Raw genomic sequence first — 25976 nt, 5'->3', positions numbered from 1 at the left:
TAATTGTTATGTTTTTAACACATTTTATTATCAATGCTACATAAAATAGGTTCATTATCACAGAAACATGTACATTCTATTTACATAATTACACAAAGGATATTCTGTCTTGTTCTTGGTTGCTTGAGGTGTATTCAAAAAGGAAAATTAAAATGTTTATTGAAAACGAGAGGAAAACATTTAACGAAAGATAACATACCGCTGTAAAAGATGGGAGGTACTTACGCTATGAACTTTGACATTTCAAGAGGTCAAACAGGTCAACCAAAAGCAAGCAAAAACAAGGCAAGTTAAATCCTCAAAATCCATTCCACTACAAAACAAAAATCAACTAAAAATATTAGAAACAAGTTTTTAATAGCTTGTTACATATAAATATTTTAGCGCAGTATAGGACCTACTCAAAGACCCAGGACTAATACTACGGGATTACAGAAAGTTCATATAAATGACCAGGTTAATGTATTCAAATGAAAAAGAAATGAAAATATACACTAAATGCACTAAAAAAACTTATCACTTGACATCGCAATCAGAATGCAAGATCTTTACGCTATACAGTTCACGTTGCTACAGCGCATTAATTTTCATTTAGAGAACCCATAGTGATGACCATCTATTTTACTCTGTAGTTTAGTGTTAGACTCCAATTACCAAATTCCCCGATGACTTTAATCAGATTCCGCCAAAATGAAATAGATCTTTACTCGTAAAGGTCTCGGAGTGAATAGTGCCGGAGGCAGGAATAGTTTACCTAACTTCGCGATCGCATTAAACTTCCTGTATAGTTCCTGTAAATGCATAAATTAAATTCGTGAAAGTGTCCCAGTATACACAATTTTTGGTTCCCTTCTTACATATGTGTATAACATCTTTCATGCCCTCCTGTTCCACGCACAACCCCCCCCCCTCCCCCTCACCCTAAGTATGCTAATAGATTTATGTATAACAAATGACTGGAACCCAACCTTCTTAAATATTATTATCCTCACCATACAGAACACTCAAATTAATCAAAGAAAATGTAAACAAATGTACTGGAACAGCAAAGACAACAACTAGTTCAAATCTAGTCAACATTGTCTTGTTATATCTAAAAAATCTGTTGTTATCTTTTGGGGTTGAAGTTCACATCACTGTACTGAGGATCATTCATTTCAACAAAAACTAAACAATATCTAAATCAATGAAATATTTCAAACCCCTTCCCCCCCCCCCTGTATTGTGTGTACATTTCTTGTTTATCTTCTCTGTCTGGTAAAATTAAGCTTTACTAATCCCTCTTTGGTGTATTTCACCGCTATATCGAGATGTCTCTCGATGTCTCTTATCTGGTTTTAATAAATAGATGTCCAAACAATGAGCAATTTACACGGCATTCTCTCTCCTCTGCAACCTTCCAAGTAGTATTAATATTGTTTCAACTTTCTATACAACACAAGCAATAATAATCTTTCAACATAAAACACCCAGCAAACAGCTGTACATACCTACACACAGCTTCAGTTTTACAGATCAAACCGTACCAGGACCACATGTTGCAAAGATGTTGTCCCCACCCCCCCCCCATTAAATCAGCCTTGATTCAAGACTTTTCTTAGAGTTTTAACAATTGTTGACATCAAGTGACCTTTGACCCCAACCAAATACCATTAGGTACTTTCTCTGACTGAGCGAACCCACACAGTACACACAAACTGTAAGTTCCCACACATGTGGTTGCAAGTTTTATCGCACTGTTTTCAGATGTTGACCATCCGTTTACTCAAATGACCTTTTAGAGGTAGCAATGCCTCAATATAAACCATTCCTCCCACAGTAGAACTAAGAGAAGAAAAAGAGTACTGAACAAATAATATGGCTTATAAAACAATACCAATATTATACTAGCAGTATGAATTATGCTTATAAAACCATGCCAATATTGTACTAGCAGTATGAATTATCATATTATACCAATATTGTACTAGCAGTATGAATTATCCTATCATACCAATATTGTACTAGCAGTATGAATTATCCTATCATACCAATATTGTACTAGCAGTATGAATTATCCTATCATACCAATATTGTACTAGCAGTATGAATTGTCCTATTCCAAGACCCTTTTAATCAGGTTGATGCTGTATTCTGACGATAAGTCCAATATTTTCGACTATCATCACTGTCTTGAATCACCTCAAATCATATTACAAAACGTGATAAGTTAAAGATATAGAAGAAGTGACTTTGGTACAACTCAATGATGTCATAGAGAACTTGCTACAAGTCATTTATAAATCTCTTCAATGTTAATCCATCATCCAACAACTGCCCAATGGTATTCATTTAAAATTTTACTGGCTTCAGATAATTAAGATAACCTCCAATGGTCATCTCCCCCACCCAACCCCCCCCCCCCCAAGAAAAAGTCCCACTTCCCCAATCAAGTGATATGAGTTTATACAGATGGATTTGTGGGGTAGGGGAGAGGGAAGGTGTAAATAAACTTTGTCACTTTAACCATGGTTACAGCATTCTGTGGAGCATAGTCTCCATACCGATATCGTAAGGAAAATGGTAGCTGTACAGACATATATAGGCCTGTCTATGAAATATGGAAACATTAAGGAACCATCAAAATATTAAAATCTTTCTCTGCAATTTTGCTGCAATTTATCATTTTCCTGCAAAATGTTGGAATTATGACATTCTGATGCGAGCAAAATACATCGATTTGTTGGGATATGTTGAATTGACAAGATTTATTATTATTTTTATTATTTTAAGTGATCAGTTCATCATTTTGCTGCAAATTGTTCAACAAATAACATTTCATAAATAATAATTTTGCAGCACAATGTTGAATTCCTCACTTAATAAGATTGAAGGCAGTTGTCAATTTATTACAGATTTTTAATACACTAACTAAACAGTTAATCATTTAGTTGGAAATTACTACAATATTTATGGAATGATCTTAACATTTTGATGGCACTTTAATGTTTCCATAGTGATGGGGAAAAATTCTAAATTCCAACTATAAGTTTTATTCTTACTATAAGTTAAGTTAGGTAAAGAGATCCACCATTCATAAAGAAGTATGTTATTAAAGAAAGGTACATCAATTTTAATTTTTAAGTGTTGTTGCAAAGATGTACATGGTACAATTTAACACTGCTGAAATTAATTCTCTAATTTTATTACATTTTTTTCTTATGATTATATATTTTTATAAATTATTTTTGTAAGCTATATCTTGGCTTCCTGAATTAACATTGTTTAAATCAAACTAAGTATTCAGGTCCTCACCATAGTAGCTGTGAAATCTACTCGTTTGTGGCGTTTCTAAAAGTCGCTTATCATCATATTCTTGGGGGGATAGGTCATTTATTGTTTCTGCCCCTCGCTTATGGAACCAACTTCCCTTAAAAATCAGACAAACATCTACTCTCTCTAACTTTAAGAAGAGCATCAAATCCCACTTAATATCAAAAGCTTTTATATAATCTTGTACCATTAAGTTTTTCTTCTGTCATTGTTTTGTATTATTCTGTATTATTTGTATCATTTCTCATTGTCATTTGCGCCATGAACATTCTTTGAGTGCTGTGTGCACATCATAAGTCGTACTATTATTATTATTATTATATGATAGCTGAAATAATGCAGGGTGGGAGGGGGGTGGGAAGCAGAAAAAAGCTTGTCCTTATCAACTCAATTATTGTTTGCTTTATGTTTGGTCAATCTTTACTTATAGTAGTGTCTTTACTAGGATAGGAAGGGGGAGGGGCTTAATGGGGGGTGGTGGGCAGCATATTTTATGATTTTTTTTTATCAGAATTTGGATTAGTTGTTTGAAAGTATTACTCATTTAAATAGGTTCACAATATATGACTGTGAAAAATAGGTTAATGATGGACTCCAAAATTTAATAACATAGCATCCATAATTTTTAATTTTTGTTATATACTGTTTAGACAACAGAATTTCTGGTCTCTGAGAGCTAGCACACAATTCCGTAATCAATATATCAGATAATATTATTTAGCAAATATCATGAAAACTTAAAATGATATTTAATCAATATCATAATACATGGGAGGAAGACAAAATTGGGAAATGTTTTGATATGGGCAATGTCTGACACATGAATTTAGTGATCTTTAACACAAAACACAAACAGAGGCTCATTTATATTTTTCTTGAAAGGCAAATGTTCTTTTAGAGACCAGAGGATTGCTGAAATATAAACTTCAATTTTGGGCAGGAATTCTCTACAACAAGAAACCTTAATATCTGTTGAAGACATCTCCCCTATAGTACCATTGATTGTAATGTAGCATTCTATGTATATCTTTGTTTATTTTTTATATAATTTCATTTGTTAGCTTGGCTAATACAGATCATTTGAGAAAAAAAATGGAGATAAAGCTAAAACAACAATTCTGGAAATGTTTTGCATTTACTGTACTTTCATGTTATGTTTCAAAGCACTTGAACTGGCAGTATTAGCAGTACGCCATGAATATTCATCATGAATATCCATTGTGAATATTCATGCATGAATATTCATGTATAAATATTCATGAGGTGAATATCCATCTACCAGATAACAGTTTGGAACTGTTCATACTGTCAGTACAAGTGTTTGGAAGCATGATATGCGAGGACAGTAGAGCATGGTATTAGCATTAGAAAGTTGTCCAGACAGTAATGAATTTGTACCATTGGAACAACTATTTCCATTAGATACTTTCGTGTCAAACCTGTCATGAAAGTATGAGCAGTATCAATATCTCTACATCAGACCAGGTTCAGAACTGTTCATACTGTCAGTACCAGTGCTTTAAAGCATCAAATGAGAGGACAGTATAGAGTGGTATTAGCAATTGAAAATTGTTGCAACTAAGGAACAAAATTTGTTTAAACATTTATTTATTTGCAAATGATTGGTCTTGATATGATACAGCATCCAGGCAGGAAAATATGGAATTAAAGTGAATTCTTGAACTCTTTATAAATTATCATTAATTTAATGAAAATATTTATAATGTATCTCTTTATTATCTAACTTTCTCTTGGCGAATAATGCAAACAAAAGCAATGAAAACTGAATGTGAAATAACCAACTGTGATTGAAGTTGTGAACTTCACTAGCATGCCAGGACAGTCCAAAAAAGTAAACATCCCAGTGTTTCACTTCTTACTATATGAGTGAAGGGTCTTATACTGTAGGTTTGGGATGCTACGTAAGCCACAACAGAAAACGTGAGGCCCATGGACCACGGTTAAATTTAATTCCACCGTAGAGATTTTCTTTCTGGCATGAAGTGTACTCTGAGACTTTTTTTGTTCTTAGAAACATTAAACAGTGCATTCCAACAACAATAAATTACACTTTATCCTTGCCAAGGAAAGCAATTTCCAGCAGAATATAAATCTGATGTGGCACACCACCCTGGACAGCTAAACTTTCTCTCTTTACCTCCCTCTATAATGCCCAATGTTCTACATCACGCTTTCCATCTCTACAAACCAACCTGCAGACATCCATCATTCTCTCCTCCTTGGAGTGACCCTGTCATCTTGCTCCACGGTTTGATCCTCTCTTCCCTAGACGATTCTCCACACCTCGTACGACCTCTGGACCAATTCTTCTTCTGTCTGAGGGTGATGAACGACGTTCATTCTGTGTTCATTCCACTTGGATGAGGTGGCGGTCAATCTTCATTTAATGTGTACGATATCTTTCGGTTTTCTCTTTCTCTTACTGGCCCGATCCTCTCCGGACCACGTGGGATCGTTCTTATCCACTTCTGAGCCATAGTCGGGAAGGAATTGATTGATTAGCTTATTAAGGTGCCTTTGAAGTGTTTTCGCCATCTGAGAAACACTTGCTTCCATCTGCCAAGAAATACAAAATGAAAATTTGGATAAATTGAGAATCATATCAAAAAATTAGGGTTACAATACGGATCTTTTGAAATTACTGGAAAATGATATTTTTTAATATTTATTCACCATTTTGGTTTTTATTCAAGTGAGGTGTCTACCCTTCTTATCCATGAAACCAACATAATTTTCTGATTACTACATGTTACATATAATGCCTCCTCCTCCTTCTAAGACTGGATTATCTATACCTTCTCAAATGTCTTACCCCATTATATGCAAAGCAATTACTGAACATGAGTTTCAGGTCCGAGAGCATTTCGTCCACGTTTTGGTAATAGTCTGAGTTGCTTGGAACGAGGTGAGCCTTGATTGTAGATAGATCCATAGCGTGTGTGATGATCTGATAATACCCAGGAACCTAGAAAAATAAAAAAATATTAAGAACAAGGCCATAGGGTATCACCTCCATACTTGAGCATCTTACCTAATTGTGTTTAGAAGTTTCTTCCTTTTTCTAATTTCCCCTTTTTCTTTCTTTTTTAATTAATTTGAATATGCTATGCAGGCCTAGAATTGCACAATTTGAGCCAAAGATTCCAGTGCCTAAAAAATTGACTTGTTTAATTCCAATTCCCATTATTTTTTCATTCTAACCCTGAATTGATTACAAAAACATGCTTAATTTGCACTGGCAGTAAAATGCAAGTGCTCTTTTTTTCCTACTGACAAATAGTGAATTTCACTGGCAAACAGCCTGAACTTTGAGGCACCTCCAATGGTACTTTTCTTGAGATTTTAGACATTTTTTTTTCAGACATTGAGTAGTGTTAAATTAGAAACCAAACAGTCTTGATCAAAGTTGCCATAGAAACGGTGTTAAAGTTTGAATATAGAGGAAATTTATTTGCCTATCCAGCATAATGTGGGCAATATTTGGTGAAAGGCCTAGCACTTCACTATTCCCACTTCATCACATCAGTTTGTTGTACTGATTTTGATGTTCATGTTCTTGATGTCTACCGACAGAAAAATGTCTACATGCCAAACCCACTTGCATTTAGCTGATCAATATCCTTAATTTCAAGGCCTGTTTGTAGACGTGTCAAGCCACAGATCAAAACAAAATAAAGAGCAATAATGACTAATTAAGTCATTAGTGGTGCTAGTAGCCTTGTGTAGCAGTGACTTCAGCCACGGTATCTGTAACAAAATGCTAAGCAGATTAAGATATGGGTACTTACATCTTGTGAGACTGGTTCCCTAAATGGAATGCTTGAAGGGTTACAGAATAACTCTAGAATTACACGTTCACAGAGCTGGAAAGAAAATTAGAGTCATAAATATAGAATCAAATATTGACTTCCTCAATAGAACAAACCAAGTGTAATCGTTAATACTAAAGTCCTAAAACTGAAATTTCTTTTTTCGACAGCAAGCATATAGCACTGTCTGGATGCTGTTTCTGAATCAATGTGCTGTGCAATCTGTTTACCAAGGTGTGTGTTCATTCTTGTGACTTTTACTGTTTGGAAAACGACCAAATTTGAGTAAAACCAAAGTCTTAATTGGATTGAAATTAGATAGTTGGCTGCTTCAACAATAAACAAATATAAGAAAAAGATGAACAAAAAGGCATCAAGGCTAGCAGGGCATCAGGGGCAAGCTGGGCATCAGAGCATGCTGAGCATCAGGGCATAAGGGCAGGCTGGGCATCAGGGCAGGCAGGGCATCTGAGTAGGCTGGGCATAAGGGTAAGCTGGGCATCAGGGCAGACTGGGTATCAGGGCAGGCAGGGCATCTGAGTAGGCTGGGCATAAGGGCAAGCTGGGCATCAGGGCAGACTGGGCATCAGGGCATCGGGGCATAAGGGCAGGCTGGGCAGACTGGGCATCGGGGTAGGCTGGCCATCTGGGTAGGCTGGGCATCAGGGCAGACTGGGCATCTGGGTAGGCTGGGCATAGGGGCAGGCAGGGCATAAGGGCAGGCTGGGCATCAGGGCAGACTGAGCATCTGGGCAGGCTGGGTATCACAACAGCATGTGCATCACTAAGGAGTGATAATAGCTGAACACACTAAAGTCAACTTATCTGCAATTAACCTTTGGTACAGGTTACTGCTATTTAAGTTTAGCAGGCATAACTTACTACAGGTTCCGTAGGTATTTTGATGGAGGGGTCTGACCATCCAAATCTCATCCAGACATTGAGGTTTGTTAATCTTGACAATATTTCCCAAAGAATGAAACTGTCCAGTGCCTTTAAATGGTTGAAGTTTAAACATACCTAGTGACAATTCTTTGACTTTTCTAGCATATTTAGTCATAATACTTAATACCTTTAAATTCTTTGAGAAATTTAACAAACATCTTACCTTTCTGTCTCTTTCTGTAAGTTTTTCCTCTCGTTTCCTCTTTCTAGAGCCTTCCCCTGCTTCTTCAGTTCCTGCCACTGTGTCTTGGACAACTCCGTTCTCTGCAACCAGTACTTCAGGTTCCTCTGCAAGCTCTTGACAGAAAGTGCAGCTCCAAGGGACTGAATCACTGTAAAAGAGAATGTGAGACAAGTTAAAATCTGCACACTCCCCCTTCCCCCTTGCACACAATCTCTAGCAACATGTTCATCGTTTACACACCACCCCTCAAACAGAGTCATTGTTTGCATACCACCCCTAGCAACAGGGTCATTGTTTGCATACCACCCCTACCAACAGGGTCATTGTTTGCATACCACCCCTACCAACAGAGTCATTGTTTGCACACCACCCCTACCAACAGAGTCATTGTTTGCATACCAACCCTACCATCAGGGTCTTTGTTTGCACACCGCCACTAAAAACGGGTCATTGTTTGCACACCACCCCTAGCAACAGGGTCATTGTTTGCACACCACCCCTAACATCAGGGTCATAGTTGTACTGACTGCCTCATCAGAGTAGCTTAACAAACAATAGAGACTTGTTCTGTTAACAATGACAGTTTTGAGCTGTCAGATTAAAAGCGCAAAACACCCAAAAAATGAACTTGTGGTCTAATTTTGCCAGGTGTTTAGGAAGGAAAATCTCACATTTGAGAGAAAAGTCTGAAATTGTTAATCAAATTCTAAACACGATGGGCTGTACAGTCTTTGTGTCTGTCTCAATCTGACAAAATCATATTGTCAAAGTCACAAACATTGTTTACGTTCATTGCTGGTTATTCAATATTTATGATACAAAGGGACACCACAGAAAGAAAGTCTGAGACAAAAAGACATGTCCAAAGAATATATCTTACTTTGGAGTGGAGAGGAGAGGCGGTATATGGCACTGTAGATGAAACACCCTGGGACAGCTATCACAGCAGAGTAGGTCCCCTCCATTCTGGCATACGGCGCACCAATCTTCATTGGGATCGTCCGGATTGCTCTTCTTGGGTATGTCGTTGTAACCTGTACCGTCACCACCTATCATGTTACCAATGTTAGCTAGTTTTCCTGTATGGTTCTCAGCGTTATCTGTGGTATTAGTGTCATTGGCAGAGGTCGTTGTGCTGGATGAAGAGCTAGTAGAAGCTGTAGTAGTCGTTAATGTAGTCTGAGCATTCTCTGGTGTGGTGGCTGGCATCACAGGTTTGGGTTGCTACGGTAACAAACAAATGACAATGATTTCAAACAAGATGGCTATGGAAATATGACCAATTTATTAAAATTGTTACAGAAAATAACCATAAATGACAGGGAGTAACATAATGGATACAGGCTCTTTATGTCATCTCGAGAAATTTGACTCAATTGTTGATGAAAATAATACAATATAAAAATCATATTTTAGGTGATGTATGGTAATCTTGCAAGTTCTTTTTGCAGACAGTTAATTCTGGGGCAATCTTTGACACATCTCTGGTTGAGTGTGTCAACTTTGTACCATTTGAAGGATATAATATCTAGCATCTGATAAGACTGGGTCAATCATTAACAGATCCCTCTGACATATGATTGAATGAAAAAAAACTGGGGAATTTTCGAGATATAAACCGTACATAGGAATTGATTGCACATTTCACCAGAATGCTTTTAGGTTATGTTCCTCTTTAACATATCAAAATGAAATTTTGACCTGGACTATTCTTTTAAATTGTATCTACATTGTCATAAATGTGCTCTGTTGGTAAGCAGAATGGCTACAAAAGACAGATACAAGGCCATGAACTGTTTGACAATCAGCTATTTCCTATAAAGTCAGTATTTCTCACCTGTTTTGCTATTTCTTGTAGGTACACCCTCATCTTGTCACCTGCGACATCTCGTAACGTTCTCAAAACTTCTTTCTGCTGGGCCGGAACCAGCGCCACATATTTCTGAAGCCTTCGTATGCAAGCCACAATGAAGACGCCGATCTTGGTGGGACCAGTGAAATAGCAGGCAATACCAACCTACGGCAGAGAATAGAAATATAGACGTTTATGAACGTACATATTAGTCAGGCAGGCCAAATGTTTTTAATTCTAGTATAATTTTCTTCAAAATGTATAAATTCTTCAACACTTTTTTGCCATGTATTCTTTTTATACTCTCAACATTATATTACTTAACTGTTTATAAAACCAATGAAGTTGGCAATTTTTTTTTGTTATTCTTACAATTTGAAAGCCCATACTGGGTATTAAACTAAGTTTTCCTCACAATCTGTAACTTAATCTAAATGCTTAAACCAGAGGGTGAGAAGGGAGATGGTTCTGTTAACAGTCAGTTATATTATAGCTTAAAGTTCTTGTAGGGATTGACAAGTTAGTAAGACCTTACTGTCTATAATTGGATGTTGTACGTCCTACACTCTACCAACTGAGCAATATAGGTTGAGGTGATCCTGATTAACTGCCGATTGTTTTACCAGGGACACCGACCTAAAACATAATACATCGCCTACCACAAAACCAGGAATATCCATCTAAAAAATTCATAAATTTCAGTTGCAAAGTTTAACTACAAAGAAATTTGGTCTTTTAAAATAAATATTTCTCAGGTAATCAGGTACCTTTGCACCAATGACATTTGGACTAATATTTCAAAAACATGTCTGCAAAATAATAAGCCATGCCTCTCACAGAGGAATAGCAAATGAGAAATATAAATAAACAACTCACCATATCGGCCAACAGTGCAGTTGTGATCTTATCCACTTGTTTCTTATTTTCGTCATCTTTGTCAAATTCAATGAAGAGTTTCTTAGCACCTTTTATGTGCTCTTCAATCGATTTCTGCCGGATGTAAACAAAGGAACGAAAAAATTAGCTTTGGTAAAAGTAAGCAAAAAGAAGCAAAAGGTAAAACTATCATGATTGTACTCTATTTCAAATTTTATAATCACAGAATATGATAATTCCAGTAAGGCCAATTATGCTAATAGTCCTATCAATTATGGTTCTACCATGATGCTTTAACATAACAGCAGATGTTAACCACCTGTTATGCCTAGAGCAAACTCTAAAACATATGTATCTAGGCCTAGCCTTATTTGCATAGCAAACTTTGGACTGAAGTTCTGACTAATGACGTTAATCTCCATCTGATGATATTACGTTGGTTGATACTAAGATATACGTAGTCAATTGTTTTAGGGGAACAGTGTACTAGTTGCATGAGTGAACAGATTGCTGTTCTTGTGGGATATTCTTCTAATTTTAACTTTATTTCTCAAGTACAACGGACTGTTTTAACTAACCTAGCAGAAATACAAACATGGTGGGTTCTGTATCTCTTTGTACTGACAAGTTCTATGAATAAACATAACCAGTCGCATGAAAAGACATTATATCAAATTACACTAGTGTCATTCTTTTAGGATCTCTGTTGTTTTTTGGGGGGAGGGGGCAGGGAGGGGGTGGGAGGGGGTTATGCTACTTACAATGTAATGACGTGGAATGAGGTGCATTGAAAACTTATCCGGCCAAGATGAGACATTGATGGTTGTTGGTGCATCCGTATGAAAATCATGGAAATGGCACTTGACGACCGAGTACGAGGGGGACGGTTCTTTGGGTTTATCTGCGTTCTAGATCGTGAAGAGAAAACACAGCTCAAGACTGAATATAAAGCTGCAAATCATTAGAAAAATAAACACCATGATTCTGGACAATAGTATGACAAAAGAACCCAGGGTTCCAACAGAAACTTAGCATGACAAGAATTCTAAAACCAAGTTATATATAAAGGCTTATTAGTCCCTTTGAGATAAAAATTACTAGTTCAAATCAATATGCATATTCAACACAATACATATGCATATGCAACCAAATACTGTACATATATGCAACTATGGCATATCAAATAATAAGAAGACCTACACCCAAATGACAAACATTTTGCAAAGTTATCTGATATGTTAAAGAAATTTCAGCCGTGAAATGCATTTTGTTACTGTAACACATAAACTGGTTTGATTCATAAACTTCCTGACTAAAGAGTTACATGAAAGGCATGGATGCTTTTGTCTTCTAATAATCTAACAAATACTAATAATTAATTTTGATAATTTAAAGGTTCATTTCCAATTACAACTGGTTGGAATTGGCTTACTAGGAATATCTGTGACAAAACTGATGAGTACAATACTTTATATCAAATGTTCTTCAAGGAGAGATTATATCTGGTGCAAATCTCTTTCTGGCAAGGACACTTTCTTTGCTTCGTCAGAACTATATTTTGCTTAATTTTATTCTTTCTTTACTATCTCAGCTGTTTCACAGTTTCTCACATCTGTCTAAGCTCTATTTTCTTTTGGTTTTAATTCTTTCTTACCTCCCTCCATGTTAGCTTTCCTGACCATATCCTGTACTTGCCATCTGAGAGCACATCTGAATTGACCACAGCCTGCTGCTGTATGAGGAAAGTGAGACAAAACCCAAGCACATGATTGTTGATCCACATAATATGATGGACATACTGACTGAAGAATAACTTTGTACCTCACCTAAGAAACCCTAGTACATGATTATTGATAAAGGTTATATGATGGAGATACTGATGTGAAGAATAACTTGGTGCCTCACCTGTGCACCAGCTCGGGACAAAAAACTCAAATATAGGAGAAGAAAATAATGATGCAAATTTCTGGCTCTCGTGGCATAAAGGAAGTTGAACACAAGGAGATGTACAAAGTCAAGAAAATTCCCAAGATATTTTAACAAAAAACTTTGTAGACCAGAATCCTCAAAGGAAGGGATTAATAGAAAAACAATATATCAGCAACACAGAGAATATAAAGATGTGCAAGGACATAAAATGTTAATGTGGATATTAGTGTCAGAGACTCAGAGTAAGAAATGTACTTGTTATGAAATAATTAAACTAATTATCACTTACTCACAACTTTCTGTTCAATAAGAGAAAATAAATGTGCTAGGAACTATAATATCTGCTGGAATGCAAACATATAGCAGTTGGTGAGAATGCAAACATATGGTAGTTGGTGAGAATGCAAACATATGGTAGTTGGTGAGAATGCAAACATATGGTAGTTGGTGAGAATGCAAACATATGGTTGGTGGTGAGAATGCAAACATATGGAAGTTGGTGAGAATGCAAACATATGGTAGTTGGTGAGAATGCAAACATATGGTTGGTCGTCAGAATGCAAACATATGGCAGTTGGTGAGAATGCAAACATATGGTAGTTGGTGAGAATGCAAACATATGGTATTTGGTGAAAATGCAAACATATGGTAGTTGGTGAGAATGCAAAAATATGGTAGTTGGTGAGAATGCAAACATATGGTAGTTGGTGAGAATGCAAACATATGGTAGTTGGTGAGAATGCAAATATATGGTTGTTGGTGAGAATGCAAACATATGGTTCATGGTGAGAATGCAAACATATGGTAGTTGGTGAGAATGCAAACATACATAGTTGGTGAGAATGCAAACATATGGTTCATGGTGAGAATGAAAACATATGGTTGGTGGTGAGAATGCAAACATATGGTTGGTGGTGAGAATGCAAACATATGGTAGTTGGTGAGAATGCAAACATAGGGTTGGTGGTGAGAATGCAAACATATGGTTGTTGGTGAGAATGCAAACATATGGTAGTTGGTGAGAATGCAAACATATGGCAGTTGGTGAGAATGCAAACATATGGTAGTTGGTGAGAATGCAAACATAGGGTTGGTGGTGAGAATGTAAACATATGGTTGTTGGTGAGAATGCAAACATATGGTAGTTGGTGAGAATGCAAACATATGGTAGTTGGTGAGAATGCAAACATATGGTTCATGGTGAGAATGCAAACATATGGTTGGTGGTGAGAATGCAAACATATGGTTGGTGGTTGGTGAGAATGCAAACATATGGTTGGTGGTTGGTGAGAATGCAAACATTAGTAGTTGGTGAGAATGCAAACATATGGTTGGTGGTGAGAATGCAAACATAGGGTTGGTGGTGAGAATGCAAACATATGGTTGTTGGTGAGAATGCAAACATATGGTAGTTGGTGAGAATGCAAACATATGGTTGTTGGTGAGAATGCAAATATATGGTAGTTGGTGAGAAAACAAACATATGGTAGTTGGTGAGAATGCAAACATATGGTAGTTGGTGAGAATGCAAACATATGGTAGTTGGTGAGAATGCAAACATATGGTAGTTGGTGAGAATGCAAACATATGGTTGGTGGTGAGAATGCAAACATATGGTAGTTGGTGAGAATGCAAACATAGGGTTGTTGGTGAGAATGCAAACATATGGTAGTTGGTGAGAATGCAAACATAGGGTTGTTGGTGAGAATGCAAACATGTGGTAGTTTGTGAGAATGCAAACATATGGTTGGTCGTCAGAATGCAAACATATGGTAGTTGGTGAGAATGCAAACATATGGTAGTTGGTGAGAATGCAAACATATGGTAGTTGGTGAGAATGCAAACATATGGTTGGTCGTCAGAATGCAAACATATGGTAGTTGGTGAGAATGCAAACATATGGTAGTTGGTGAGAATGCAAACATATGGTTGGTGGTGAGAAATGCAAACATATGGTAGTTGGTGAGAAATGCAAACATATGGTAGTTGGTGAGAATGCAAAAATATGGTGGTTGGTGAGAATGCAAACATATGGTTGGTCGTCAGAATGCAAACATATGGTAGTTGGTGAGAATGCAAACATATGGTAGTTGGTGAGAATGCAAACATATGGTTGGTGGTGAGAAATGCAAACATATGGTAGTTGGTGAGAAATGCAAACATATGGTAGTTGGTGAGAATGCAAACATATGGTAGTTGGTGAGAATGCAAACATATGGTAGTTGGTGAGAATGCAAACATATGGTTGGTGGTGAGAATGCAAACATATGGTAGTTGGTGAGAATGCAAAATATGGTAGTTGGTGAGAATGCAAACATATGGTTGGTGGTGAGAATGCAAACATATGGTTGGTGGTGAGAATGCAAACATATGGTAGTTGGTGAGAATGCAAACATATGGTGGTTGGTGAGAATGCAAACATATGGTAGTTGGTGAGAATGCAAACACATGGTTGGTGGTGAGAATGCAAACATATGGTAGTTGGTGAGAAATGCAAACATATGGTAGTTGGTGAGAATGAAAACATATGGTTGGTGGTGAGAATGCAAACATATGGAAGTTGGTGAGAATGCAAACATATGGTAGTTGGTGAGAATGCAAACATATGGTTGGTCGTCAGAATGCAAACATATGGTAGTTGGTGAGAATGCAAACATATGGTAGTTGGTGAGAATGCAAACATATGGTGGTTGGTGAGAATGCAAACATATGGTTGGTCGTCAGAATGCAAACATATGGTAGTTGGTGAGAATGCAAACATATGGTAGTTGGTGAGAATGCAAACATATGGTTGGTGGTGAGAAATGCAAACATATGGTAGTTGGTGAGAAATGCAAACATATGGTAGTTGGTGAGAATGCAAACATATGGTAGTTGGTGAGAATGCAAACATATGGTAGTTGGTGAGAATGCAAACATATGGTTGGTGGTGAGAATGCAAACATATGGTAGTTGGTGAGAATGCAAAATATGGTAGTTGGTGAGAATGCAAACATATGGTTGGTGGTGAGAATGCAAACATATGGTTGGTGGTGAGAATGCAAACATATGGTAGTTGGTGAGAATGCAAACATATGGTGGTTGGTGAGAATGCAAACATATGGTTGGTCGTCAGAATGCAAACATATGGTAGTTGGTGAGAATGCAAACATATGGTAGTTGGTGAGAACGCAAACATATGGTAGTTGGTGAGAATGCAAACATATGGTTGGTCGTCAGAATGCAAACATATGGTAGTTGGTGAGAATGCAAACATATGGTAGTTGGTGAGAATGCAAACATATGGTTGGTGGTGAGAAATGCAAACATATGGTAGTTGGTGAGAAATGCAAACATATGGTAGTTGGTGAGAATGCAAACATATGGTGGTTGGTGAGAATGCAAACATATGGTTGGTCGTCAGAATGCAAACATATGGTAGTTGGTGAGAATGCAAACATATGGTAGTTGGTGAGAATGCAAACATATGGTTGGTGGTGAGAAATGCAAACATATGGTAGTTGGTGAGAAATGCAAACATATGGTAGTTGGTGAGAATGCAAACATATGGTAGTTGGTGAGAATGCAAACATATGGTAGTTGGTGAGAATGCAAACATATGGTTGGTGGTGAGAATGCAAACATATGGTAGTTGGTGAGAATGCAAAATATGGTAGTTGGTGAGAATGCAAACATATGGTTGGTGGTGAGAATGCAAACATATGGTTGGTGGTGAGAATGCAAACATATGGTAGTTGGTGAGAATGCAAACATATGGTGGTTGGTGAGAATGCAAACATATGGTAGTTGGTGAGAATGCAAACACATGGTTGGTGGTGAGAATGCAAACATATGGTAGTTGGTGAGAAATGCAAACATATGGTAGTTGGTGAGAATGCAAACATATGGTTGGTGGTGAGAATGCAAACATATGGAAGTTGGTGAGAATGCAAACATATGGTAGTTGGTGAGAATGCAAACATATGGTTGGTCGTCAGAATGCAAACATATGGTAGTTGGTGAGAATGCAAACATATGGTAGTTGGTGAGAATGCAAACATATGGTGGTTGGTGAGAATGCAAACATATGGTTGGTCGTCAGAATGCAAACATATGGTAGTTGGTGAGAATGCAAACATATGGTAGTTGGTGAGAATGCAAACATATGGTTGGTGGTGAGAAATGCAAACATATGGTAGTTGGTGAGAAATGCAAACATATGGTAGTTGGTGAGAATGCAAACATATGGTAGTTGGTGAGAATGCAAACATATGGTAGTTGGTGAGAATGCAAACATATGGTTGGTGGTGAGAATGCAAACATATGGTAGTTGGTGAGAATGCAAAATATGGTAGTTGGTGAGAATGCAAACATATGGTTGGTGGTGAGAATGCAAACATATGGTTGGTGGTGAGAATGCAAACATATGGTAGTTGGTGAGAATGCAAACATATGGTGGTTGGTGAGAATGCAAACATATGGTAGTTGGTGAGAATGCAAACACATGGTTGGTGGTGAGAATGCAAACATATGGTAGTTGGTGAGAAATGCAAACATATGGTAGTTGGTGAGAATGCAAACATATGGTTGGTGGTGAGAATGCAAACATATGGAAGTTGGTGAGAATGCAAACATATGGTAGTTGGTGAGAATGCAAACATATGGTTGGTGGTGAGAATGCAAACATATGGTAGTTGGTGAGAATGCAAACATATGGTAGTTGGTGAGAATGCAAACATATGGTGGTTGGTGAGAATGCAAACATATGGTAGTTGGTGAGAATGCAAACACATGGTTGGTGGTGAGAATGCAAACATATGGTAGTTGGTGAGAATGCAAACATATGGTAGTTGGTGAGAATGCAAACATATGGTAGTTGGTGAGAATGCAAACATATGGTAGTTTGTCATATATTGTAATATCTACTACAATGTGACCAGCATTCAAGCTGTAACTTTATGGTGGTTTTTTAATGATTGTATCATTCTTACCAAAGCCATGTTACATTTTGCATATTAATTTTGGTGCCATTCACACTCTAGCTATAAAGAAATTGTTAAACCGGTTTAATCCAGTACAGAAAATATTGCATGCATAAATTTATACAAATGTTTTATTATTTCATTTTGAAAGCCTCTGATCTCTATATCTAATTTCATCTATCCTGGTACGATCTTGTGAATTTAGGGATTTAAGAGAATAGGCATCCAGCTAATGTATCTTTCTGTTCATGATGACATATGGAACCAACATATTGGGACTTTGCAGCACAAACAGTGAGTTTTCTTAAACAATAAACCTACCTGTACTTCCTTTTCTTTCTGACATGATGAATTTTCGCTGGATGTTGTCCCTGGCTCTGGCTTAATATGTATTTCCTCTGGTGATTTGTTATCCTCTGGGGTTACGGGGGTGCTGAATACAAAAACAAAAAAAATTACTGGATAAAAAAATGCAAAAATCACAAAGATTTGAAAGGACGGCCACCATTACTACAACCTCTCTAGTAGACAGTGAGAAAGGATCCCAATTATCCGCTGACATCTGTTTAAAGTAATCCAAGAGGATTAAAGTCTTCGCGCCGTGTCCGCGCCGTGTCCGCGCCGTGTCCGCGCCGTGTCCGCGCCGTGTCCGCGCCGTGTCCGTGCAGTGTCCGTGCAGTGTCCGTGTACTAAGGACTAGAAGACTGATCAAGGTTTTGCCAGTTTCAAGACGTGTTGTTATCAGTCAGGAAAACTGAACATATATATACTGGTTTTCTGACTGCCAGTCGGCAGACTACAAACTGCAGTGTTTTTAACACATGTAACCGATAACACTGTACAGTATACAAAATAATTGACCCAAAGGAGCTCCAGTCATTAGCTGTAAACAGATATTAGGCACCTGATCAGTTCGTCCATTGTTCAGTGAAGGTTCAGTTGTAAGTCCATTGTTCTTCATAACAATCAAATACTAGGTCACAATGCAGCTTGTGGTCAATAAGGCAGTGTACAGGGTGTGTGCAGGGGTGCATGGAAGGTGTGAGGGGTTGAAAACCTTACAATACAGAGCAAGTAACAAGCATGGCAAAGATCCAATTCACATCTTGGCACAGTAGCTTGTTTCATTGCTGAGATATAAAATATTAAAATCTATTAATTTCTTTGGAGAAGTAAACTACAGAAATAGTTTGTGTTGTCATACATGGACAAAACATCAAATTGTCTTTCTTTTTCATTGATTATCCATGATTCAATAAGGACAATTGAAACCATGGTTTAATATTAATAAAGTCACATGATCATAACTAATACTCACATGAAATACCATTCTGTCACACATATGACTTGCTTTATTGCTGAATTCTTAAGACATTTTCATCCCTTTATCACCTAAACTTATTAGCTAGCATCCATCCCAACATCAAATAGCAACTTAAATGTCCACAAAACAACTAAACTGGAGCCGTTATTGCCGATATCATAACAGTTTAAACATGCAGTGCTCAACCACCTTCCACAACAAACTAAGCTATGTTTACATTTGAAGAAACAATTGATGTAAAACTGGCAACTTGAGGCAAATTCAGTAGTTGTTGGGTAGCTAAATGAAAAGTATTGCTCAGCATTTAATCGGTATTGCATAACTTAAACAAAAATGCAGAATGAGCATCTTGCTAAACAATTGCAATTATGTGTATCAATTAATCTACACAGGAAACATATTACTATTCCCTGCTTCAGAGACAAGTATCAAAATAAATAAAGACAATTTAATATAGTACAGCCATTTCTTACGAGGAACTCTCTTGAAACAATGGAAAAGGACACAGAGTATCCACTAGTCTGTTAAAACAAATCAACAAAGGCAAATAAGGACCAAATATGTTGTTACCTGTGAACTTGATGAGTTTGCAGCTACATATAGCAAGAGTTAAAATATTCAAACCTCATGAATAATCATTTTACTCATTTGCATTTGTAGCAACCACTAACATCATTGAATTTCAGTATCTATTGAGACCTTACAAAGCATTCTTGCATCCAAATCCAAAGTTTGATTTTGCTGTTTTGGTTTCCCGAAAAGGAAAACTATGGAGTCGCCTTACCGACATTGCAAAATTGTGAGGGAGGGACCGCGGATTGCAAAGTCTGCAATGACTACAATGTGGAACGCAAAGTCGTTAACTACTATCACTGTTTATTAGATTCATCCAACACCGCGGCATACAGAAAACGTCAAAGTGAATTAATCAGGTCACACATCCGGAGTCTATGCATGCTTAGTTCTCCAATACCGCCCTCATTACCTTTCGGGAAAACATTTCATACTATAGTTTCGATTGAACTAACAAAGTTTAAGGTGATTGCCAAATAGGCAGTGAGAACGCAGAGAAACGTTTGTTTCCTCACTTACCTTGTTTGAATTGATCCTGGATGGTTTGTGGTTACAATCAGAGCTGGTGGTCTGCTGCCCCCATCCGATATATCTCCTGTATTCAATACCGCTTCTGTTGAGCTGTTGGCTTGACTAGAATTGTTATTCTGTTGATGTTTATTTGACTGCGGTAACTCATCTGCAATGTTTGGTATGTTCAAGAGAATATCCTGTTCTTGTTGAAGAGATCTAACAGAATTTGGGGATATTGAAGGAATCCGTAGTTCTGCGTCCTTGACTGCTAACGGTCGAGGAAGGATAGGCACCGGTCGCCTCTGTAATGGGTTCCTGTTATCAGAATGGTTATTTATTGTGGGGCTTTGGATGGGACTAACAGATAGGGACAAGCCAGGGTGCGGTAACCTGACAGTGGTAAACTTGGGTCTATTCTGTGCTAGTCTGGGCATGTGAGTCGACTGTAAGGGTGCACTCATGGAAGTACTGACGGGAGGCTGAGTGCTAACGTTGAATGTTGGTTTCGAGGTTGTCTGCTGGTCAAATCGTACCATTGCCTTGGACAGCATGCTACGAACAGCCGGGCTCATATTTTGTAGATTAGCCTGAATCAAGTCAGCTTGTCTAGCTTGAGACTGGCCCGGATGTTGGCCAGGCCCATTATTGTTACAATTACCTGGAAAGTTCACAGCAGAATATGTTCCCAGATTGTTGGGGGCATTACCCATCATAGGAACCTTAATATTATCCAGAGGATCCTTTATGATAAGATGGCCCAATGATCCTAATTGTTTCAAAATATTGCAATTATCATTCAAGAGAAACGTTAATTCCAGGCCGGCGACTGGCATTTTAGTCGGTTCTCTCCGTAGCAGGAAGTCCACCTGCTTGTCCAACGTCTTTTTGCAAGAAACAACCGCCGCATTGTTCTTGCTATTCATGGTGACTTTGATAAATTCTTGGCACCTAGAGAGCGCCCTCTCCAGGTGACTCACTTCAAGCTGCTGGCGTTCAAGAAACTGCTGTTTCTTCTTACAGCTCTCCTTCAGATTGTTGTTAAGGGTTACTATTCTGTTGGATATTTCGGCCACGAGTCTGAAACCAGAGTAAAGCTAGACCGTTAACAAACATTGCTTGTGTGTAACCATGAATAGTTACCTTTTTTTTTTTTGTCAGACTTCTCTTTTCCCCCACACATTTTAAAAGAGCAAAGCTGTTGCCTAACTTCTTATCCTCAATTTAGCTCTCTTTTGTATCCAGGCAGCTTAGGGATAAAGCCCATTCCTTAAGAAAAAGAACTTTGAATATCCATTACAAACATTTTTCCAGTTTAAGTGATATTCAACCCACAGAAGGACTCACGATAGAAATGTTACCATCATCTATATTATATCCTGGAGGCCCCGGCCCGGTTAGTAAACATTCTGTTAAAAAGAAGGCAATGTCTCAGCAAAATAGCTATGTACTACTGCAATCATTTTCATGTTTTCATTCTAATATGCTCAAGATGACCTCGTACCTATTTTTCTGTACTACTACTAGTACCCACTTTCTACCCTGAATTGTTTAAACCTAGTTTCCTGACAATCTGAAGAAGCCTAAGGAGAGGTGCTTGATTTCATCTTCTAGCTTAATAAACCATCTTTCCACCTCTCCTTCCTGGGCTAGTCTTTAATTCATGCAACTAGATTTCATCAAACTAGTTCAAAATTAGCTTATGAAGGGTCTGTTTTATAACATTTCACATTTTGGCCAATTACGATCCACAACTGTGGGTCCCATACCAACTGACATATCTTGCCAATTATCCTCAAGATCAGACACAAATGTTCTCGGAGAGGAGTTTCTAAAGGATTTCAGGTGGACAGGCCGATGGACCGACAGACAGACAGACAGACAGACAGATCTGTTATCAGATTGCTACTGCATATTAAGCTCTAGTGACTTACTTTTCCATTAGACTTCTCATTTTTGCCGTTATCTCTTGTTCATGGTGGTTGATCTCAATCTTGATCTTCCCGATCATATCTTTGACCTGTTTGACCTGCTGGAGTTTCTCAGCAAGCCTCACTGAACAGTTACCGTGATATAACTGTCGAACTCCTTGTGCTGCTGTATCAACTACCTGCGTTCTGTGAGGTTAAACAATAATTTATTTTTATTTTAACCTGTCTGTGCTCTGTGTATGTATTTGTCCCTTCTGTTACTGTAACTTGACATTCAGCCTCTGAAGAAGATCCTGCTAGGATCGAAACGTCAGGCCCTCTTACTTTTACACATTCTCTTACACAGGCTCTTTAGTGATAAGTAGTTTGCTTACAGTTTGGTTTTATTTAGTTACAAAATACTCCGAACAATGAATTATAGTCCTTGTTGAAACCATCAATCTCCTCACATTAATAAATAAAAATACATGATTAAAAACACCTTACACACAAGCAGGGATAGGCTTTTGCAGATGAACAGACCAGCAAAATAGGCTTGCAATGAAGTACGTTCCAGGCAATATAAGTTCTTAATACCCCAAAAAGGACGTGGTCCAAATTTTTCGGTGGTGGAAAGGAAGGATTTTCGGCCCTAATATGATCAAGCAAGATGCATCAAACAGACATTCATGTCTCTTCCTAATTTTATTAGAACTATTTAAACCAAACAGAAAACACCCAGTGAAGGACAGCAAATGCCTTCAGGGCAAGAAAATGCTGTGAATATATACCAAAAAGAAAGGAATGTACTGTAGATCCCAAATGACATTTGGAATTTTGGAACCAATAGAGATAATCTAGAACTTTACCTATGAGAATTATGTATGGTTCTTTGACATTCCTGGCAGACCAGGGTCTCACAGGTGGCACAGTGTAACCAGAGCATTTGACCCTTATGTATTTGACACGGTGGAAACCAACGTTTATTGGTTAACTCAGGCTGGGAAGGTAATATGATATACGTAACCTGTAGAAAAACAAAACAGAAAGATTACGCCGATAGAGAGAGGCAACTATTCTGCAAAGATATTGGAAAGACATTTAGAGTCACTGAACTGTGGGTCGGTGAGCTTGGATTTTAGGACAGATAAAGAGTGAAACCATAAAATATGTTTTTTTGTAGCTGGATGGATTATTCCTGCGAGTCCACAAATAACCACAATTATACGTTCAAACCCAGTATTAACAAAATTACATGGAACTGATCATTATGCAGCAGATGAAGTCCAAATCAGATGATCTGCACTATACATTTTTTTTACTCTTTCATTTTGTTCTTGTTTCACACAATACTTAAATTGGAAAGTTTCACTACAACAGACACCAAAACTATTCAAACAGTGAAGTATTCAGTCAGGAAATGTTTTGCTCACATTATTGAAACATCTAATTTTACTGTCATTTTTGTTCAGTGTTTCAAATAATCTGTCTGTCTGTCCATCTGTCCAACTTTCTGAATTAAACTTTCTTGTGAGTCTCCATCCTCCTGCTGTGTTTTGTATTTATATAATTATAAATCTTCATGTAATGTCTCTATGCTTATGAACTATACAGTATTCCATATCTTCTGTCTTGTTATACAATTTCTGTAACTGTTTTAAAAGATTGAAATAATGTGACTTCATCATGTGAAAATGCCTTACAGTACAAGGAAAATCACTCTGAACTCTGGTAGGATGAGAGGGGGGGGGGGGGGGGGAGATATCAACTCAAATCCCATGTTTTGCAAAGTACAGTTGAATAAGAGGAATTCACTTATTTTCCCCAGTACTGTACGTTAGTGATTTGGCACATGAGTAATCTTGAATAATTATGTGACATTAAGTTGTTGCTACATGAATGTGAAATGATTTTCTTACATTGTGTTCCTTGGTAAGTTTTACCCTCTGATGGGCATGCTTGCAGGCATCACAGAGCCACTCCACACAATTCTCACAGAACCAAGAGGCCTTAGCATTATCTTCACAGCTTGTACAAGTCTTCTGGTCCTGTTTGGATGCTTGCTGAGGACTGCCTTGCATTCCGGTGATGAAATAGTTCTCAAGAATGTCTTTAGAGCTAAACATCTGACGACAGACTGGACAGCGAGCTGCCATCGAGGACGGTCCTCCTGAAGAAAGTAAAAACAGAAAGAGCTTCTTAAAATGATGAAGTTTAGGTTGCAGTGTAAGTCGATTCATTTCAAAATCTAAATCATTAAAGCTATGTGCAAAGTACAACACTGTTTCCCAACTGAGTACCATCATGCACATTTGAAATCTATTGCCAATCTCAAATTTTAGACACATGAAAATGTTGCAAATCACTTTCAGGACACCCTAGGGAGAATGCACCACTTTTTTGTGTGTGAGAGAGAGTCCCTAACTCAGCAGCTCTGTGGCGTATACAGCTTGAGACGTACAATTTTCTATAGGTTATATTATTCACCTGAAATAAAGATTTACCACAATTTTTAACCAGGCAGCTACAGATGCCTGTATTATTTCTCTGGGTTGCAAATCCAGCTCATATGGCCAATCTAAGGCTTGGTCGTCAAGTCCTGGTCATGTGTATTGCTTTATTCATCCAATTATCATCTAGCAGAAATGGTCAAGGCATATAACCAGTTAACAGCTTTGCAGTCAAAGATTGAACTTCATGATTTGCATTTTTGTTTTAATCACCAAATTTTGAGCAAACTTACAGAAAATAGTACTGGCATCATCTTTCTGTCTTCTTATTTTTATAAAAATGAAGGCCAAAGGCACTTCCAAAGTGATAATTAGGCTAGGAGGCGACAATGTTAAACTATTGTTTCATATAAAATAATTATACTTCTTTGCTATAAATGAATGAACAAATTAAGTGATAGTCATAGGAATAATTTAGTGCTTACAAGTTATATCCCTGTGTAAAAGCAAGTGGGCCTGACGTTTCGATCCTAGCAGGATCTTCTTCACAGTAACGTAATGCAGGCCCACTTACTTTTACACAGATCCTCTTAGTCTAACACAAGCTCTTACTGGATAAGCAGTTTGCTAACAGTTTTTGTTATATTTAACTTTGATGTTATATCCCTTACCAACAAGAAGCATTTTGCTTCCAGTAATATGCAGAATTTAAAATTATATCATCCTGAGCATTATAACACTAACACTGCAACAGATACTAGGACCTAGGCCTAGGTCATATTGGCATTTGTCTAGCAATTTTCCTCATTCCATGTAACAGTTTGCTCATGCGATGCAACATAATGATTCCGTGTGATAAGATTCATTACCTTTACTTTCTGTTGATTTCTGTAAGCATTCTGCACAAACCGTATGCAAGCAAGGCAACAACTTTGGGTGTCTGTACTTTAGTTCATTGTTGCAGATCCTGCAGTTAACCTCATCTGGTCTCAGAGGTCTTTGAGCCTGGTTATTTTGCTGGCAATTTCCAGCTGTCGAGGAACTTGCGGGGTCCATTTTAATCTCATATGATATTATACATTGCACAAATGAGAAAACACGGCCTGAAAAAAGGCCTTCTTCTTTTCAGTTATTTCTAGTATTGTAGCGGGAAGACGGTCCTAGGCTATGGTATAGGTGGTATGGACCAGTGCAACTTAGCCTAGCCTACACTTTTAGTTTGCCTCCTACACTTTACTTAGTATTTGTTTCTGCTGCATGACCAGATAGTTGGTAGCAGTTCTATGCTAAATCTTCCAGGCACTTATAACCGTTTTGATA

The 25976-nt window shown here is 37.6% G+C and overlaps 1 protein-coding gene across 2 annotated transcripts; it reads right to left on the bottom strand.

Moving 5' to 3' along the window:
* On the bottom strand, window positions 1-25919 carry LOC139969922 (transcription intermediary factor 1-alpha-like). 2 transcript variants are annotated; one of them, XM_071975334.1, is made up of 15 exons: window positions 25526-25919; window positions 24126-24376; window positions 23076-23233; window positions 22231-22413; window positions 20306-21376; window positions 18211-18322; window positions 12654-12728; window positions 11761-11907; window positions 11000-11113; window positions 10109-10288; window positions 9152-9495; window positions 8251-8419; window positions 7122-7196; window positions 6146-6298; window positions 1-5889 (listed from the first exon to the last, which is right to left on the bottom strand). In XM_071975334.1, exons 1-15 carry the CDS (start codon window positions 25710-25712, stop codon window positions 5713-5715), a joined length of 3396 nt encoding a protein of 1131 aa, XP_071831435.1. In that variant the 5' UTR covers window positions 25713-25919; the 3' UTR covers window positions 1-5712. The 2 variants fall into 2 exon arrangements, with proteins under 2 accessions (XP_071831435.1, XP_071831434.1); XM_071975333.1 differs by having other exon boundaries at window positions 12654-12731; window positions 25526-25918.
* Between the last annotated feature and the right edge of the window lie 57 nt (window positions 25920-25976).

Source organism: Apostichopus japonicus, chromosome 7, assembly GCF_037975245.1.
Source record: "Apostichopus japonicus isolate 1M-3 chromosome 7, ASM3797524v1, whole genome shotgun sequence".
NCBI lineage: Eukaryota > Metazoa > Echinodermata > Holothuroidea > Aspidochirotida > Stichopodidae > Apostichopus > Apostichopus japonicus.
This window is presented reverse-complemented; position numbering and strand designations above follow the sequence as displayed.

Excerpts from the sequence above, each read along its gene's own strand:
- LOC139969922 (XM_071975333.1), bottom strand. The coding sequence starts at position 25,712 with ATGGACCCCGCAAGTTCCTCGACAGCTGGAAATTGCCAGCAAAATAAC. Across the intron at positions 24,377-25,525 it reads GAAATCAACAGAAAGTAAAG|GAGGACCGTCCTCGATGGCA; the intron begins GTAATGAATCTT and ends TACTTTCTTCAG. Across the intron at positions 5,890-6,145 it reads ATTGCTTTGCATATAATGGG|ATGGAAGCAAGTGTTTCTCA; the intron begins GTAAGACATTTG and ends ATTTCTTGGCAG.